Source organism: Oryctolagus cuniculus, chromosome 7, assembly GCF_964237555.1.
Source record: "Oryctolagus cuniculus chromosome 7, mOryCun1.1, whole genome shotgun sequence".
Classification (NCBI taxonomy): domain Eukaryota; kingdom Metazoa; phylum Chordata; class Mammalia; order Lagomorpha; family Leporidae; genus Oryctolagus; species Oryctolagus cuniculus.
In genome coordinates, this window is record NC_091438.1 from 154,134,621 (window position 1) to 154,151,339 (window position 16,719).

The following is a 16,719-nucleotide window of genomic DNA, read 5'->3' on the forward strand; positions in this document are numbered from 1 at the left end:
CCCCCGAAGAGCTGGCAGGGCTCCCTGCCGAAGCCAGATGCAAGGACGGGGACAGACAGGGCTGGGGGCCCCGTGAGGGGAGTCAGGGTTCTGTGGGGGTCTGGAGGGTGTGGGGGTGGGGCTGGGACTCAGTGTGTGGGGGGAGCTTTCATGGGGGGGCAGTCTGGGAGGGAGGGGTCTGAGGCAGCATCTCTCTGGATTCCTGATCACTTTGGGCCTCGTTATTCCTCCATGTGCTGCCTCTACCAGGGCCCGGAGTGGGGGACTTGTGCAGTCCGAGGCCCGTGGGAGGAGCTGGCACGGGACCACCAGCTCTTGCTCTCTTTCTTCAGGCTCCCGGCCCCGTCCGTCCCAGGCCCCAGGGCCCAGGCTCAGCCGCTTGGACTTAAGCCCTCTGTCGTCCCGCGGTCCCTTCCCTCCAGCGTGTTAGGCGTTCGGATGTTTGCTCAGCTTAAACTCCTGCACTGACGGTGGTGGCGGTGGCAGCGTGGGCATTGGCTTGGGGCTGCCCTTGGCCTTCCCCACAGGGGCCTGTGTGGGGTCCTGGATGCTGCAGTACCACCCATGGCCACCGGGAGGCAGTGGTGCCCAGGCTAATCTCAAACTGCTTCTCCCTCTCCCTCTCCCCACAACCCAGGTTATGCCTGGGAGTGTTTGTGCAGGGGTGGGGTAGTGTGTGTGTGTGTGTGTGTGTTTTCTCTACCTGGAACCACAGGGCTGCAAACACCCTGAGAGGTCGCCAACCTCGCACTGAACGTACGGGGAGACTCAGCAGGCCCCTGATCTGTCCAGAGTAACCCAGGGCTGCAGGTGTCCACCCCTGCTCTCCCCGCCACCCCTGCCCCCAGTATCCTAACTCACTCAACACCTCTGCGTCAGTGTGGCAGGGGTGGGTGCTTGGGGAGCGCTGAGTGGCATCAACCCAGAATCCCCATGGCTTAATCTCACTGCTGGCCACTGCATGTGAACCAGCCCCTCTCCCCTGAACCCCCGAGGCAGGGTGGTCCAGTGGTCAGAGCACTGGGCTGGGAGCTCAGCTGCCTGGGCCCACCTCCTGCTGCCCCACTGGCCTCTGGGAGACGTCTGAACCTCCATGCTCCTATCCGCACGGCCTCCTGGGCTGCAAGAATTAAACAAGCTAACATGTCAGATGCTTAGCCTGGTGCTTGGTGGTAGCAGGTGGGCAGGAAACATCTACCTCCCGTGGGGAAGAGTCCCCGGGCCTCGGATGCAACCGCCCCAGTGCCCAGGTGACCCCCCGACCCCAGCACCCCTGGCCCAGTCCCGCCCCTCCCCCACTAGCCATCAAGAACCACACACACATAAAAATATAGAATTTTATCTTATTTTAGTTAAAAAAAATAATTGTACCACCGAATGAAGATGTAGCATTTTTTTTTTTTTTTGTGAGAAGGGTGGAAAAAATAAAAAGCCAAAAGCCCAAAGAAAAAGAAGGATTTATATTCATCTGTATAGACACATCCGCTAAGGCAAATGCAGTCCAGGGCCGAGGCCGCGGCGCCGGGCTCGGGGCCTCCTCATTTCTGCAGGTTCTAAGGCCAAAAAAATAAGACCTCTGAAGTGCATGGGCGCTGTGTAGACTCTCGGGGAGGGGGGGTGGTTACTAAAATAAAGAATTACTGAGTTTAAAAAGCAGTGACGTCATGACACACACAGGAAGTTGCATAAGGGTGGCCCGGGGGCCGTTCACTTGTACAGACTGGGCAACGCTCAAGTTCACGACACAGCAACGGACGCGCACACACTCACACACACGTTAGCAAGCACATGGGGGGGACCATGGCCACTGACCCGCTGGTGATGGGCACGGGGGGCTGGGCACGACAGGCAGGTGCCGTCCTGTCACCGAGGGAGGAGGTGGTGAACATTACTTGGGGAAGGAAGGTGTGAGAGGGCAGAGCAAGGCCTGCTCCGGCTGGGGCATGCAAACACAAGCAGCGCTTCTAGAAGCTTCTAGAAGCTTCCGGGAGGACTTCGATGAAGCACTGGCTTGCTCTCCTCTGCCCCACCCTGTTCTCTCCAGCTCCCTGGAGCCCCCAGGTTGTCCTGAGGGGTGGTAGGGAGCGGTGGGTTCTGCCCCCAGTTGTCTTCCTGGCTAGGCTCCCACGGTGCACCCGGCAGAGTGTGGGCCCGTGAGGTAGATTGGCACAGCGGCCCCTCACTCTGCCTGGCCAGGCCCTATCTCCTTGTCTGTGGGTGCAGGACCTGAGTCCCTTGCCCACCCAGACGCTTCTCCAAGCCAGCAGAATACAGGCAGAGCTGGAGGGGGGACTGGAGGTGTGGGGGCGCCCCCTGCCTCCCTGCACCCTGGGTCCCATGACTGCCACCATCGCCGAGGAAGTAGGGGGCCCAGGGGCACTCTGTCTGCTGGTTAAGGGCGGGGTCCCCTGGGCGGGGAGGGGATGTGTGTGGAGCGCAGGGAGGGCCCTCGAGCCAGGAGCTGGGCCTGGGGGAGCTACCGCAGGCAGCAGGGCAGCCAGGGGTGCGAGGCGCAGGGGCGGCCAGGGAGGCTGGGCCAGGCAGGGGGCCAGTGCTGGTGTCGCCGCCTCGCGGACGGCGGCCGGGGGCAGGGAGCCAGCGGGCGGGCCAGCTCGGCGAAGCCCCTCGGCTTGCTCCGCTCACAGCCCACAGCCGTGGGTGGGTTTTCCATCGTGGGCTCCGCGGCCCGCCTGGCGCGCCCCCTGGCGGCGGCCGCGCCCAGCTACTTGAAGGCGGACTGCAGCTCCTTGAAGGCGGCTTTGCGCTGCTTCAGCTCCTCCGCCTGCTTCTTCTTCTCCTCCTGCTCGGCCTTGATCTCCTCCTCAAAGCGGCTGGACACGTTGATGGCCTGGACCTGGGGCGGACACGGCCGCGGGGGTGAGGCCGGAGGCGCTGTGCCCCACCCTGCGTGCCTCTCTCTGGGGTCCCACCCAGCAGCACCCACAGCTCCAGGTCTCAGGCGCTCATGTCATCCCTCTGAGCCTTGGCTTCTCCATCTAGAACCCGGTGCTCCCGCGCCCTGGGCCGACGGATCCATCAGGGGATGAGAGAGGCAACGGGCACTCGGGGGCCGACGCGGCCAGGATCCTGCCGTGGCTGTCATTACCCTGCGCGGGGACCCAGCCGCACCCCAGTTCTGCTGGTGGACCCTGAAATGCTCCATCGACACTTGGAAGCCCAGAGGGAGCTTCGCGGGGAGAGAGGTGGGTGCCCTGTGCCGTGGGTGGGGCAGACCCAGGAGCCACAGATCGTCCCTGCCCCCCCCATCTAAGCATGTGTGTATACGTGCAGGGGCTCCCTGGGGCTCCCCATGCTTCTCCAGGAGGGGGCTGGCAGGGCTGGTGTCCCTGAGAGGCCCTGGGGGCCGATGCTGTCTCCCAGGCCCTCCCCTCGGAAGGCCCAGGCCTCTGGGGCAGCTTAGGTGGTCCCCGTCCCCTCTCGGAGAGTGCACACCCCTCACCACCTCCCTGGCAGGTGAGAAGAGAGCGTGGAAAGGTGTTCGGCCTGGAATGGGAGGGGCCCGAGGCCAGGAGTGCTGGGGGGGTGGGGGGTGGGCCCTGTCCTGCCCCGCGGCCCCAGCAGGGACAGGAAGGGGGCGCTGTGAGCCCTGGAGCTGGTCCGGGGCTCCCTCTGCCCAGGCCTGCACCGTGCCTGGCGCCTTACCTTGGCCTCGAAGAAGCTCTTGGCGCCCTTGACGCCCTCCGTGGAGACGTCGATCTCGGAGAGGCGGGCCAGCACGTGGAGTCCGCTGTCCTCCTGCAGCTCCCCCGCTGCCGCCTTGCGGAAGATCAGGAGGAACTGCGGCGGGAGAGATGGGGGGGTCAGCGGGGCAGGACAGGGCCCGAGTCCGGCCACACCCATGCTGTGTCTCAGGCTTCCCCCAGAGTGCGGTGGGCAGCCTGCAGCCGCGTCCTCACCCCTCCGTGCACCTGTGCCCCTCCTGCTCTGGGGGGCTGCTGGCCCACCTGTACAGCACGGGGTGGGGCAACCTCTCCTGTCCTCCCCGGATCCGGGCACCGTGGCCCTGCCCCAGCCATGCTCAACTCCCGTCTCTGACCACAGGGCCTCGGCCGACCTCTTCCCTTCCCCTCCCCCTGCTCTGCCCTGCAGAGTTCTAAAAGTAGGATGAGTGGATGAGGAAGGCCCAGGAACTGACCTGCCCAGAGTCTCAGCAGTCGAAGGTGCTGGAACGACCCTGTGCTCTGACTTCAAACTGTTCCCGCGCGCTGCCCACGGCCTCCTGCCCGGCCACCTCTCTTCCCTGTCCCCTTCGTGCTGCCTCTCCCAGCCAGAGCCTCATCCCCGCTTCAACCTCCTGCTGCCCGGGGCCCAGTGCTGCCGCCAGCCGCCTTGGAGCCCCCACTGCCTCCGCCTGCAACAGGCTTGTCCACAGCTCCGGGGACAGGGTGCGCCTGGGTGAGAAGCTGCCGAGCCTGTGCCCGGCTCCTCTCTCCCACCCCTCCCCCACCCCTGGAAGCCCAGGGTGGTGTCATCTCGCTCTTGGGTGTCCCCTCTCTAGACCCCAGGACCTTCGGGACACGGGGCCTTCCTCTGCATGCCGGGAGCCTGCCCAGGTCCCGTCTGCAGAAACCGCTCAGCGCATGCTCCCTGCAGGAAGAAATGGAGGGCCCCACCCTCCTCCGGATCCCGCCCCCAGGGCCTGCTCTAGGCCTCCCAGCAGCCTCAGCCAGCTAGTGGCCCAACAACCTGGGGGGTGGGGTAGGGTGGCAGGTGTCCCTGGGGGGCGGGGCCACAGCCAGGCCTCACCTCCCGGAAGCTGAGCTTGCTATCGAAGTCCTCGTCCACCTCCTTGATCATGTTCTTCAGGCCCAGGTGGGTCTGGGGGGCCCCCAGCTTCTCCATCATCAGCTTCAGCTCCATGAGGTCGATGAAGCCGTCCCGCCCGGCGTCGTACCTGCGGGTGCAGGGAGAGTGGCGTGAGGCTAGCCTGAGTGCGCAGGGCCCAGGGGCTCAGAGGCGCCTCCTCCCACGAGCCACGGCACCCAGCCCCGACGGAGTCCCGATAGGAAGCCCGGCACCTGCTCGCTCTGTGTGCAGAACGGTGCTAGGTTTTGGATAAGCCTGCGGGCACCAGGAGGAGTCTGCCTCATGCCCCAGCCTGCGAGACGGCTTGGGACACCCTTGGGACGGCCGCTTTCCACGCTGGGGGATCTGGGTTTGAGCCCCAGCTCCTCTCCCGATTCCAGCTTCCTGCTAACGCGCACCCTGGGAGAGAGCAGTGAGGCTCCCTGCCAGTCACGTGGGAGACCCGGATGGTGTTCCAGGATCTGGCTTTGGCCTGGCCCAGCTCAGCTGTTGCAAGTATTTGGGGGAGTGAACCAGCAGACAGATGACCTTTCTATGCCTTTCAACTAAATGTAAAAAACAAGTAACATTAAAAAAAAAAAAAGATTGATTGATTTGAAAGGCAGTTACAGGGCGGGGAGAGAGGGAGAGAGAATCTTCCATCTGTTGGTTCACTCTCCAGATGGCAGCAATGGCTTGAGCCAGGCCAGGTCAGGCCAAAGCCAGCAGCCTGGAACTCCATTTGGGTGGCAGGACCCAAACACTTGGGCCATTCAGCTGCTTTCCTAGGCACCGTTATCAGGGAGCCAGACTGGAAGAGAGGCCGCCAGGACTTGCACTGGCGGGCACGCAGGCTGTGGCTTAACCCAGGGCACACAACGCTGGCCCCTAAACACCATTCTTAATAGTCCGTGAAAGTCCGCATGATCTGAAGCCCCCTGGAGGTGAATGAATGAAGGGTGTCAGACTGGGTGTCGCCTTTGTCGCGCTCAGTGTGGTGGGGGAGGCAGAGGCAGGGCCAGCGGTCACCGGAGGGCATCGCGGAGGAGCTGGGGGCGTGTTCAGGGAACAAGCTGTGCCGGCTGCCTGCGGGGACTGTGCAGATAGCCCGGGCGGCGCCCGAGCCTGGCACGGGGATCGGTGACAAGGACTCTGCCCTGCCGGCGTCAGCGTCAGTCCATTCTTCTTCCACCAGCAGCCGCTGAGACCAGAACGGGCCTGCCGCAGGGCCTGACCGCCCATCTCTGGAGCAGTCTGGTGGAGGGGGTGTGGTTTGCATGGCCAGCCAGGCCCTCTTATCAGACTAACAAACACGGCCCCACCCCTGTCCCCTGGGACCTGGAGAGTCGCGGACGGGTGGGCGGGGACTGGGGTTAGTAGTCTCAGGGTCGGTGAGCAGGCTCTGTTGTGCCTACAGCAGTGCGGCACACAGGGGCTGAGTTCCAGGGTCCTACATCCTGGAGACCCTACAGGACCACATCTCTCCTCCCCACGTGTCTTTAGGGCTTTGCATGACTTGGGATTTCTAATAGCAAACACTGACGGGAATCTGTTCTTGTGCCAGGAACTCATCTTAGTAACCTGATTTCTCAAGGGAGGCTCAGAGAGGTTAAGGGACCTGCCCAAGGTCACAGAGCAGTAAGGCAGGGGCAGGCATCCATCCCAGGTCTGTGGGGCTCATAACCCCTGCGCTGCTCCGTGCCCAGCCCGCCTGCATGTGTCCTAGGGCGCCTGAGTACAGACGCGACTTCCTGGAGCGCCGAGGGGAGCATTTGTGCCCGGGGTATAAATAGCTCACGCGCAAGTGAGTCAGTGCTGCAAGCGAAACGGCACAGGAACCCTGGAGGGAACACAGGGTCCCTCGGCCTTCGTCCCAGCGTGGAGCGAGAGGCTGGGGTGGGGGTGGGGGTGGGGGAGCCGGGGTCCCTGTGGGTGGGTGAGGGAGGATGCAGAGGGGCTGGGGGCAGGGAGGCAGGGCTCTGGACCCGCCCCCACAGCGGGAGGTCCTGCTGCTGCCGCCTGTCCTTTCTGAATGTGCCCTATGCAGGGCGGGGGTCTGGGGCCAGACCACCTGTGCTTCCCCCATCTGCACCAGGCAGTGGCTCTCAAGTGGGGTGCCAGTGTCCCCCAGGGACAAGTGTCAACGTCTGGAGACGCTTTTGTGTGTCCCAACTGGGAGGTGCTCCTGGCATCTGGTGGGCGGAAGCCAGGGATGCTGCTCCGGCCACAGGACAGCCCCCAACAGTGATCTGGCCCCAGCGGTCCATGGTGCTTGTCTCACAGGGGCTGCCGAGCGCCTGCAGGCGAGCACTGAGCCCAGTGCCTTGCACACGCAGCTGGCTCCATACACGGCAGCCACCACCACTCTAGTAAGATTTAACTTCCTTTCCTGAGCCCCCACTACGTGCCAGACACTTCCTCTTGATAACTCCCGAACTCAGCCACCCTGCCAGGGCTGAGTGGCGAGGGTCAGCCCCACAGCCAGCGGGCAAGGATGCGGACCCTGCCGCAGGATTCCCACGCCTGCTCTCCCCGCCACGCTCCCCGAGCCCAGCCTTATTTACCGCTCAAGTGCACAGGTGTCTCGGGAAGGCAGCCACAGCTCGGTTCTCAGTTTCAGAGGACGCGCAGATAAAGTGTCCAAACTTGGACAGAACCTTGAGCTCTGGATCCCTCTGCCTCTGGCAGCAGCCAGGCCTGGCTGGGCTCAGCTCAAACCACAGTTTGAACCTCGGCCTGTATCAATCAGGGGCCAATCAATGACAGGGGCTGGGCTCTGGCCCAGGCAGGCTCCAGGCCCCCAAGGGGACAATGCAGGGGCTGGCCGCAGTGCCAACGGATCAATCACCAAGGGCAGGTGACAAGGCTGAGAGAGGCGGGGCCCTTAGGGGAAGGCAGGCTGGTTCCAGGAGACCCCCAGGGAGTGGACATCTGCTGTGTGCCCCAGGCTCTGACGTGGCCTGGAGCTGGAGACCAGCCAGGAGCCAGGCATGCCCCAACCGAAGATGGCCTGGGAGGTCTGTGCCCTCACCAACTCTGCTGAGACTGACCTGGTCCAAATGCCAGCCCTCCACCTGCTGGCCAGGGGACGCTGATCAAGTCACCTAACCCCATGGACCTCAATTTCCCTTCTGTGTCATGGAGATCAAAGAACCCAGCTCAGCTCCTAGGCGGCGATGCCAGGAGGCTCTTAGGCCACAGCATGTATGTAATATATGCAAACTATGTAACAACCACTATGATTAAGATTATTAAAGAGTAAAAGATTACAGATGTAAAATGCCTTGCATTCAATAGGTGTTTAACACCTGTTAGTTTCATAATACTAACAATAATTAATGGCAGCTGTTCCTCACCAAAGACGTCACACTCACAGCCTAAAACCCCACCTGCAGCCAAGAAGCCGGTTAGGATGCCTGTATCACGGTGCCTGGGTTCGATTCCAGCTTCCGGCAATGTGCACTTTGGGAGGCAGCGGGTGATGGTTCAAGTACTTGACTTCCTGCCCCCCACGTGGAAGACCATTGAGCTCCTGGCTCCTGGCTTTGGCTTGGCTCAGCCCTGGCCAATGCAGGCACTGAGAGGGTGAACCAGCAAATGGGAGCTCTGTCCATCTCTGCCTCTTAAAACAGAGAGACAAACAGACAGACAGACAGACACACACACACACACACACACACCCTGCTTCTCCCAGAAGCTCCAGTTCTGATGGTACAAGGCTGAGAGCAGCAAGGTTTGTGTTGGTTGGGTGTGGAGGCAGGGGGCTGGACAAGATGACCCAGGGTCTCTCCTGCATCTCCCTCTAAGTTTTGATTCAAAGACTTGGGGGACAGAATGATAGGGGGCCACTGGATGGCCTACACTGCTTTCTGGTCCCTGTGCTTTCCCTGGTCCTGGAAGGGAAGTGACACAGGGGCCGTTGGGCCGCCAGCAGGTGGATGGTGAGCAGCCTGGTGAGAATGATGTCCTGAATTGGTTGGAAACAGGCCAGTCCCTGGTAGGGGGGTCTCTTAGCCTGCAGGCTTCTCCTGAACTGGAGCGGAGGTTACAGGGGGGCGCGGCGACTCCAAGGAGAGAAGGAAGCCCCCCAAAGCCATCTGCATAGCCTATTCCATCTGCTTGATATTATGGGGTAGATTTAGGCGCAGAGTAGGCAGTGAACAGCCCAGATTCACACAGCTGGTGGACGCAGGACTCTGATAGCTGCACGTTTCTCTCCTGCCTGCTGGCCTCTTCTCCCTGGTCCCACCGTCCGGCTTGGGGTCTGCCAGGGGAGGCCGCTTCCACCGGCAGGACTGGCAGCAAAGCTCCGGGGCTGGGAGCTCAGCACTTTTCCCCAGCACTGGAGGGAGGCTGCTGGACCTGGCGCGGTGCCCACATTCCTACCCGCCTCCCCCTGAATTGTTCTCGCCGGGGAGGGCTCAGCAGCTGCTGCCCTGGATGCTGGTGACAAAAACCCCTTCCCATCCCCCCGAGCAGCGGAGCAGCCGGCTACCACCCAGGCAGACCCTATCCCTTTGGGCCGAGCGTGGTCCCACCCTGCTGGCTGCTTCCCCACCCTGCAGTCTGATAACCAGGAGGCCTGCAGGTGGGCACTGGCTGGCTGTGCCACACAGGGTAGAGGATCCAGGCCTGGCCCCGCGCCCAGGCGTGCAGCATCTCACAGCACTCTTACCACTACCGGCCACCCTAGCTGAGCACCTACTACGTGCAGGCACCATGCCAAGTGCTCTGCATGAGAGCTCTGAGAAGCAGGCATGAACCCCCTATCTAACTGAGGCCCAGGTCACAGGTGACAAGGGTGTAGCTGGGACCCAACCAGGCTGTGTCGTGGCGCCTAGAGACCCTGTGTCAGAGAACCTCAGGGTTGGAAGGGACACAGGGGCCGCTCACTCAGCCCCTAGCGCGCGCTGAATTCTCGGTGCCTTTTGCCTCTTTGGCGTCTTGACCACATCACAGGGGCAGGAAGCCCGCTGCTTCCCCAAGCAGCTCATCTGGCTTTAGGTCATCACAGTTAAGACCCTGTATATAGCCCCGCCCCCAGGCCAGGCCATACAATCGGATGGCAGCATGGAGTAGTTACCAGGGCCACAGCACAGGCGGACGGGGGTTGGTTTAGGAGCCCAGAGGACCTCCGATTTTATGGATGTGAGTCCCCAGGAGGACAGACTGCTGGAGAGGCGGCTGTTAATGGGCTCAGGGCCCCCCAGGCCCCCCAGCCGTTGGTCTCAGCTTTCAGACGGGGCCGGTTCTCTCCCATCCTGTCTCAGGGAGCCCCCAGTGGCTCCTAGGCCTTGACTCTGTGTTCTGGGAAGGCACGTGTCTCGGGGCAGGAAAGTTCCAGATAACTACAGAATTCTGGCCTCTGAACTGCTCTGGCCAGCTTGGCCCTGCCCGCCTCCCCAGGAGGGAGGTGCAGGTGGGGGCTGGGGGTGGGGTACTGGGGAGTGACAGCTCAGCACTTCCTGCTCACCAGCCCCGCCCACCTGCCTGACTCATGTGGGGAAGCCCGGCACTCGCCACTTCCTCTACTACTATCGGCAGAGCGGACACTTGCTGGCTGGCCTGTATCTGCCCAGGGCAGAGAGACAGGGAGAGAGGGAGAGGGGGAGAGAGAGAGAGAATCACCAGCCTGTGGTGCTTACAGCTCCCCACAGCTGTTTAGAGTCCAAGGGTCAAGTGGGAGCCTCTAGGGGCTCACCACGACTCGGGGACATCCTAACCTCAAGTTCAACAACAACCCAGGGGCACCTCCCACGACTTGCAGCATCTGGAGCTGGAGACCCCGCGAGTTCCCCCCACTGCTGCCTCCTTCCCTGCCTGCATTTAATTACTGTTATGATAGCGGTTATAAAGAACATTTATCGAACTCTTAATAGAACCCAGTGGTTCGTATGTAGCTCAGTCTTGATTCCATTCATCTTGCTATCTCCGCATTGCTCAGACGGACTAAGCAACCAGGTCACCTGCAGGCAAGGGCTGGGAGACAGCTGAGGCCCAGCCCTTCTTAGGCGTCAGCACGCACATCTGGTCAACCTTACTAAAAGGCAGACTCTGATCTGGTAGGCTTGGGCTGCAGCCTGAGCATCTGCCCTTCTAGCAGGCTCCTGGCCCAGGCACCACTGTAAGGGTACACACGGACCTCATCACACCCCACCTCTGGGACCCAGTCTCCCCATCTACAAAACAGGCGATGACAAACCCGCAGGAGGAGTAAACAGGGGGCCGAGTGCCTGGAATGCAGCGGCCAACAGCGGTTCCCTCCAGGCAACCAGAGGGCAAGTGCCAGGCGGCGCCTCCTGCAGGCCCAGGACCCCAGGGGCTGGCTCCCTCCCAGCCACACCTGTCTGGCACCGAGCCTGCTTTCCGTGCTGAAGCGGAAGTCAGCCAAGGAGAAGGTGCTGGGCAGCCAGAGGGAAGGAGGTGCAGAGGGAAGGAGGTGTGGGGACATCCCTGCTGAGGCTGCACGTGACGCCACCTCCCCAGGCTGGGCCGCCTCTGCCCTCCCCCGCGGCAGCAGGGCCTGGTGTCCCTGAGCCTGGACCCTGCCATCTGAAGCTGGCCCAGGCTTGGAGAAGGCAGGCAGGGAGGTGTCAACCGCAGGGGAAGCAGAAGTCCCCAGCAAGATGAGTCAGATGCAGAGGGGAAGTGGGGAGCCCAGGGAGCAGGGACTGAGGTCAAGAAACCCTCCCCCAGCGGGGTACCTCTCCCTCCCCAAAGCATCCACGCGCTCTACCTCCCACGGGGGGAGCCCCCTGCACCCCCAGCCATAAATAGTCTTCCCTTGGCCTCACCTGGCTCTAAACCTGCTGCCACCACTTATCACAGCCTTGCATGAGTGACTCAGTTTCCTGCTCTGCCAAGTGGGAATCAGGCCAGGACCCACCTCACTGTGCTGGGTGAGGATGGTATTTGATTCCTTCCACAACCCACAGAGGTCCTTCGCGGGGAAGTGGGGTGGGGGCTGGACCCGGCCACTCCACTTAGCAAGGTGCAGTGTGGCAGACGGAGCCCCTCCCCCCTAAAGACCCCAGCCCACACACGACTGTTTCCTCTGGGACCTCTTGGGGGCAGGGACCTGATTCTTCATGGAATTCCCTGGAATTTGCACACAGTAGAAACTTAACACAATATCCACTGGAAAAGGGTCACGTGTGGAGCAGACACTGGGACGGGCCCTCTACACAGGCTCTGGACTTCTTCACACCAAACCCTCAGCCCCAAGGGGAACTGAGGCTCAGAGGAGCTCAGGACCCCGGGCAGAGAGCCCCCGATCTGTCACTCCAGGGCTGCTGTCTGTGCCTCCCTCGCCTCTGCCACCTGCCTTCCGCGTCACTGAGTGACAATGCACTCACTTCTCCACTTGGGTTTTTGTTCTTCCGGAAAAAGGAGTCGTACGTTGGGTCCCCACCACTGCGGCCCCGAGCACAGGGGTTGCTGGCAGCCGGGCAGCCGCGTCGGGGCTAAGTGGAGGTGGCAGGGGCTACTGTGGTGCCACCTGGGCGCCAGCTCAGTGACCACCACAAGGGTCCACTGAGAGAGGCCTGGAGAGGGGGTGTTACGAGCTGGACGTGATGCTGCTGGTAAGGCAGGACGCACCGGGTCTTGCCCAAGCATGGGGTTAGACTTTACAGCGGTCCTGTGAGCTGGGAGCTGTTTTAGCCCTGTCCCAAGGTGAGGGAAGTTAAACGACTCCCTCCAGGCCCTCAGCTGGGATTCAAACCCAGAGCTGCAAACCCCGGAGGCCCTACTCTCAGTGGCTGCCGGAGAGGCCAGACGTGAAGAGATACCCGGGAGGGGGCGCAGGTGGAAGGTGGGGAAGACAGGGGGCCTCAGGAGCTTGCGGGGGCAGAGACCACCAGACGGGGAGGGACGCCTGCCCTCTGACACAGGGGCAGGGGATGCAGCGTCTGGGGACTGGGCTGGCAGGGCTGGGCGAGATGGAACTAGGGCACTGTCCTCAGAGTCCACGTGGCTTCAGTGCTACAATGTAGCAGGTGTCGGCTTACAGACCCTCCCGAGCCCCACCCAGGCTGCTGCCAGCCCAGAGCTGGGCATACCTGAGGCTCTTGGGCCTACCCTACTGTGTCCCTTGCCTGGAGGGGTCCAGAGACAGCCCTGGATGAAAGGAGAGAGAGAGAGAGAAAGAGAGAGAGAGAGAGAGAGAGAGAGAGAGAGAAAGAGAGAGGAGGAGAGGAGAGGAGAGGAGAGGAGAGGAGAGGAGAGGGGAGGGGAGGAGAGGAGAGATGGGGATTAAGGGTGAGGCCGCATGGGGGTGAGTAGACGCCAGGCTCCATGATGAGTGCCCCTCGTGCCCAGCTTGAGGCCGGCACTCCGTGTGTGTCATTGTCCTGAGCCTCACCCTAAAAGGCGTACAACCGCTACCTGTTACCCAGACAAGCTCGCTCTGCTTCAGCCAGCGAGAACATCCCTGGGACCCTCAGTTCCTATCCTACAAACTGGGGAGCGGGATGGAGGCAGCTGCAGTCTCCCGCGGGCTGTGGGCGTGAGATCCACGTGGGCAGAGCTCTCTTCCCGCCGTCCTCTCGTCTCCCTCAAGCTCCATCCCCAGCAGGAGTCACCACTGCAGACGCGAACCAGAAGTCCCCGGAGGGCGGTTCTGACATCCACAAGGGCTCAGGACCCCAGAAATGTCAAAGCCGGAAGACTCCTGGGAACCGCTGGGCACCACGCGCTCTTGCTACAGAAGGTAGGACTGAAACCCAGAGAGGGCGAGCAGCCGCGGAGGGAGGGAGGCCGGCCCAGCTTCCCAGCTCCTGGCCAGCAAGGCAGGGCCTGTTCTCAGTTCCCTGTCTGGCCTCTCTCTGCTGCTGCTTGCTCTGGCGAGCGGCTTCCCCGGAGGACAGTCCCCTCCCTTGCCCTGTCCTCAGCAGAGCCCTGGCTCTCATGGCCTGGCTGTGATCCCTGGGGCCTGCTGGGACCCAGGAGGCAACCGCCCGGCTGGGGCAGTAGAAACAGAACAGGGGTTTTGTCCTCCGTGAGGGTCTGTCTGTTGACTGTTCACAGCCGGGACTCGGCGGGGCCTGGCTTGGCTGCCACAGTACAGCCTTGTTTAAATACAGAATCCGCAGCCTTCCACCCTGGCCAGGGCCCACGGCGGGCGGCCCTGCCTTCCCTAGAGGTCCAGCTTCCTGGCCCCTTCCTGCCCCTCACTCTCCTAACGCCCAGCAAACAGTGCTGGTGCCAAGAGGCGGCCTGCAGGGGCTCCACGCCCGTGTGGAGCCAGCACCAAACTGGCCAGTGTGGCGTCTGCTGTGTGAATGCAGCTTCAAGACCATGTCTCCCGCCACTGTCTCTCCCAGGCGAGCTGCAGCCCCCCGCCCCCCCCCCCCCCCCCGGCGCGCAAGTCCTGCTCCGTCTGGGGGTCGGGGCATTCCCCATATAGCTCCTGGCAGGGAGTCTGTGGAAGCAGACATGAAAAAAAAGGGGCCCTGAGCATGGCAGCAGTGCTGAGTGGCTTGGTGAAGTGGAAGCAGCTGTCTGTGACGGGAAACCCAGGCAGGAAGAACACGGGTTCTGGAGTCACAGACATGGGTTCGAATCTTGACTCCGTCACTTTCTGGCTGTGTGGTCTAGCCAAGCTGCTCAACTCCTCTGTGCCCAGACTTCTCCGCACGAGGGCAGTAAAGAGAGTTATGTGTCAGGGATGGCTGGGGAGGCTTGCTGAGCTCCTGGCTCTGATCGGCCTGGGGACCAGGGAGACTCTTGTGTGTGTGTGTGTGTGTGTGTGTGCGCCCTGTGCTTCACCTCCACCAAGGGCGGGCTCTACAAGGAAGTCAGCCAGGGAGGCCGTAGCTAGCCTACAGCTCAGCGCGTCTTCACTCTGCTCTTCCTGGAACGGTGAGGATCCCGCTCCGCCTTTGGGAAGAAAGCTTCGTGTGCTCCCAGCAAGGCCCTGGAGCCAGAGGCAGCTCCTCAGGGCCCCAGGACTTGCACACAGAGAGGGGTGTGGCCAAGAACTTGGCTTCCTCCTACACTGACCCTTGGGAAAGCGTGGGGCTCCCGACTTCTGGGAACCCAAACCCTCTTCCTCTCCCAGGGGACCAGACACAGACGATGTGGATGCAGCAAACGAGAAGAGTGCGAGAGCTGTTCCCAAGCTGTGGGCTTGCAAAATGCCCCCATCCTGGACTCCCCCGCTTGATGTCTGGGTGCTAACACCCACACCCCGGCCTGCCCGCAGCCTCCCGCCCAGCCCAGCCCAGCCCAGGTGGAGCCAGCTCTGTGCTCCCTTCCCTCGGCCTCGGGCTGCCTGTGGTGGGCGGGCCCCTGCGTGGCTCTGTCCCTTCCAGAACCCACTCCACACCAGTACCCCGGGGGGCCGGGGCAGGGGGATGGGCAGCAGGAAGAAGCCTGGGCACCTTCGCCAGCTGCGCACCCTACGGCGGGCTTAGGGGGTGGTCGGAGCCCCTCCCTCAAGTCAACCACAGATACCGGCTTTTCTGGGGGTGGTGGTGCTGGGTTAACCTGGTGAGGGCACAGCACGTGGAATTACCCGGAATAGAGGGCGGGTGAGGGGGGGACTGGGCAAGTCAGAGAGGAAGGGGTCCCCTTCTCACTACAGCCGGTGCAGGGCTCTGGGGTCTTCTGACAGGAAGCAGGGGGGCTGGGACTGCACAGCTGCTGAGTGCAGAGGGTGAAGAAGCCACGAGGAGGCAGGGCCACGGGCACTCACCCTGCGGGGCCGTGCCCAGGGGCACAGGGACTCGGGGGTCCCTCTCTCTGGGGAGACCACTTGAGGGCCTCTGGCTAGCAGGGAGGGTGGGTGTGGTGGGGAAGGGGCTGAAGTCTCTGCCCGAGGTTTGCCAGTGGGTACTGAAGAGCTGGAGGGGAAGGGGGCTCCCAACCCAGAACCCACACTGAGGGGCAGCTGAAATCGACAGAGGAGAGAGGAATGTGTGTGACCCACGGCGCAGAGGCATCGGGGCTGGGAGGATCTGACCAGGGTGTGTGGGGGTGGGGAGCGCGGGATGGGGGAGCAGGGAGGCCCCGGGTCCTCCCTCTTGGTGTACGGAGGTCCTGGGCCCGGGACCTGGTGTCCCGGGATCCGTGTGTGTGGTGGCGGTGGGGGCTCGCCATGATCCCTAAGGACCTCCGGGAGACCCCCCCCCCACTCGGAGAGCGCTTCTACGGGGTGCGGGCATGGCCAAGAGGAGGGGTCGCACGCCAGGGTCCCGGGGGGGGGTCTCCAGCCCAACCGCGTGGTGGGGTGGCGGGTCTTCAAGCCTCGGGACGGTCTGGAAGGGGCCTCGGCGGGTCGGGGTCCCGGGGAGCCCGAGCGGGCGGCGCGGGGTGGGCGGGGGCCGGCGCGGGCGCGCACTCACTGCTTGAACATCTTCTCCATGTCCTTGATCTGCTTCCTGGAGAACTCCTTGAACTCGGTGTAGGGGTTGAAGACGCGGCGGCTGGGCGACTGCGGCTCGCCGATGCCCTGGTTGAGGTCCGCGCGCCGCAGCAGCTTGGCGCTCAGCTCGTCGTCCGCGCTGCCCAGCGCCTCGGCCGCCTCGTCGGGCGCCCCTGCCGCCGCCGCCGCGCCATTCAGCCCCGGCGGCTCCGCGGCCTCGCCGCCCTCGTCCTCCATCTGCAGCCGCCGGCTCAGCTTGGTGGCCAGCTCGTCCGTGGCCATGGTGGCCGCGCGGCGCTCGCCTCGGCCCGGCCCTGCTCGGCGCGCCGCGCTCTTCCTCTTCCTGACACTCCCCGGCGCCAGGCTCCGCCCCAGGGGCGGGGCTTAGGGTCTGCGGGGCCCGCCCCCGCCGCGGCCCCCGCCGCTCGAGGCTGCTCGGCCGCAGCGGGCTCGGGGTGCGGGCGTGCGGAGCCCGCGGGCGCCGGTCCCCGTAGGGCTGGGGGCCGCGCGCGGCAGCGCCATGCCCAGCCTGGGGCTCAGCGCGGCCG

The 16,719-nt window shown here is 63.2% G+C and overlaps 1 protein-coding gene across 2 annotated transcripts; it reads right to left on the reverse strand.

Annotated features, from left to right (window-relative positions):
- Nucleotides 1–1,331: 1,331 nt before the first annotated feature.
- On the reverse strand, nucleotides 1,332–16,620 carry EFHD2 (EF-hand domain family member D2). 2 transcript variants are annotated; one of them, XM_008249770.4, is made up of 4 exons: nucleotides 16,152–16,620; nucleotides 4,768–4,915; nucleotides 3,664–3,798; nucleotides 1,332–2,854 (listed from the first exon to the last, which is right to left on the reverse strand). In XM_008249770.4, the coding sequence occupies exons 1-4, from the start codon at nucleotides 16,451–16,453 to the stop codon at nucleotides 2,723–2,725; spliced, it is 717 nt and encodes a 238-aa protein (XP_008247992.3). In that variant the 5' UTR covers nucleotides 16,454–16,620; the 3' UTR covers nucleotides 1,332–2,722. The 2 variants fall into 2 exon arrangements, with proteins under 2 accessions (XP_008247992.3, XP_051692549.1); XM_051836589.2 differs by lacking the exon at nucleotides 16,152–16,620 and adding an exon at nucleotides 7,371–7,482.
- Between the last annotated feature and the right edge of the window lie 99 nt (nucleotides 16,621–16,719).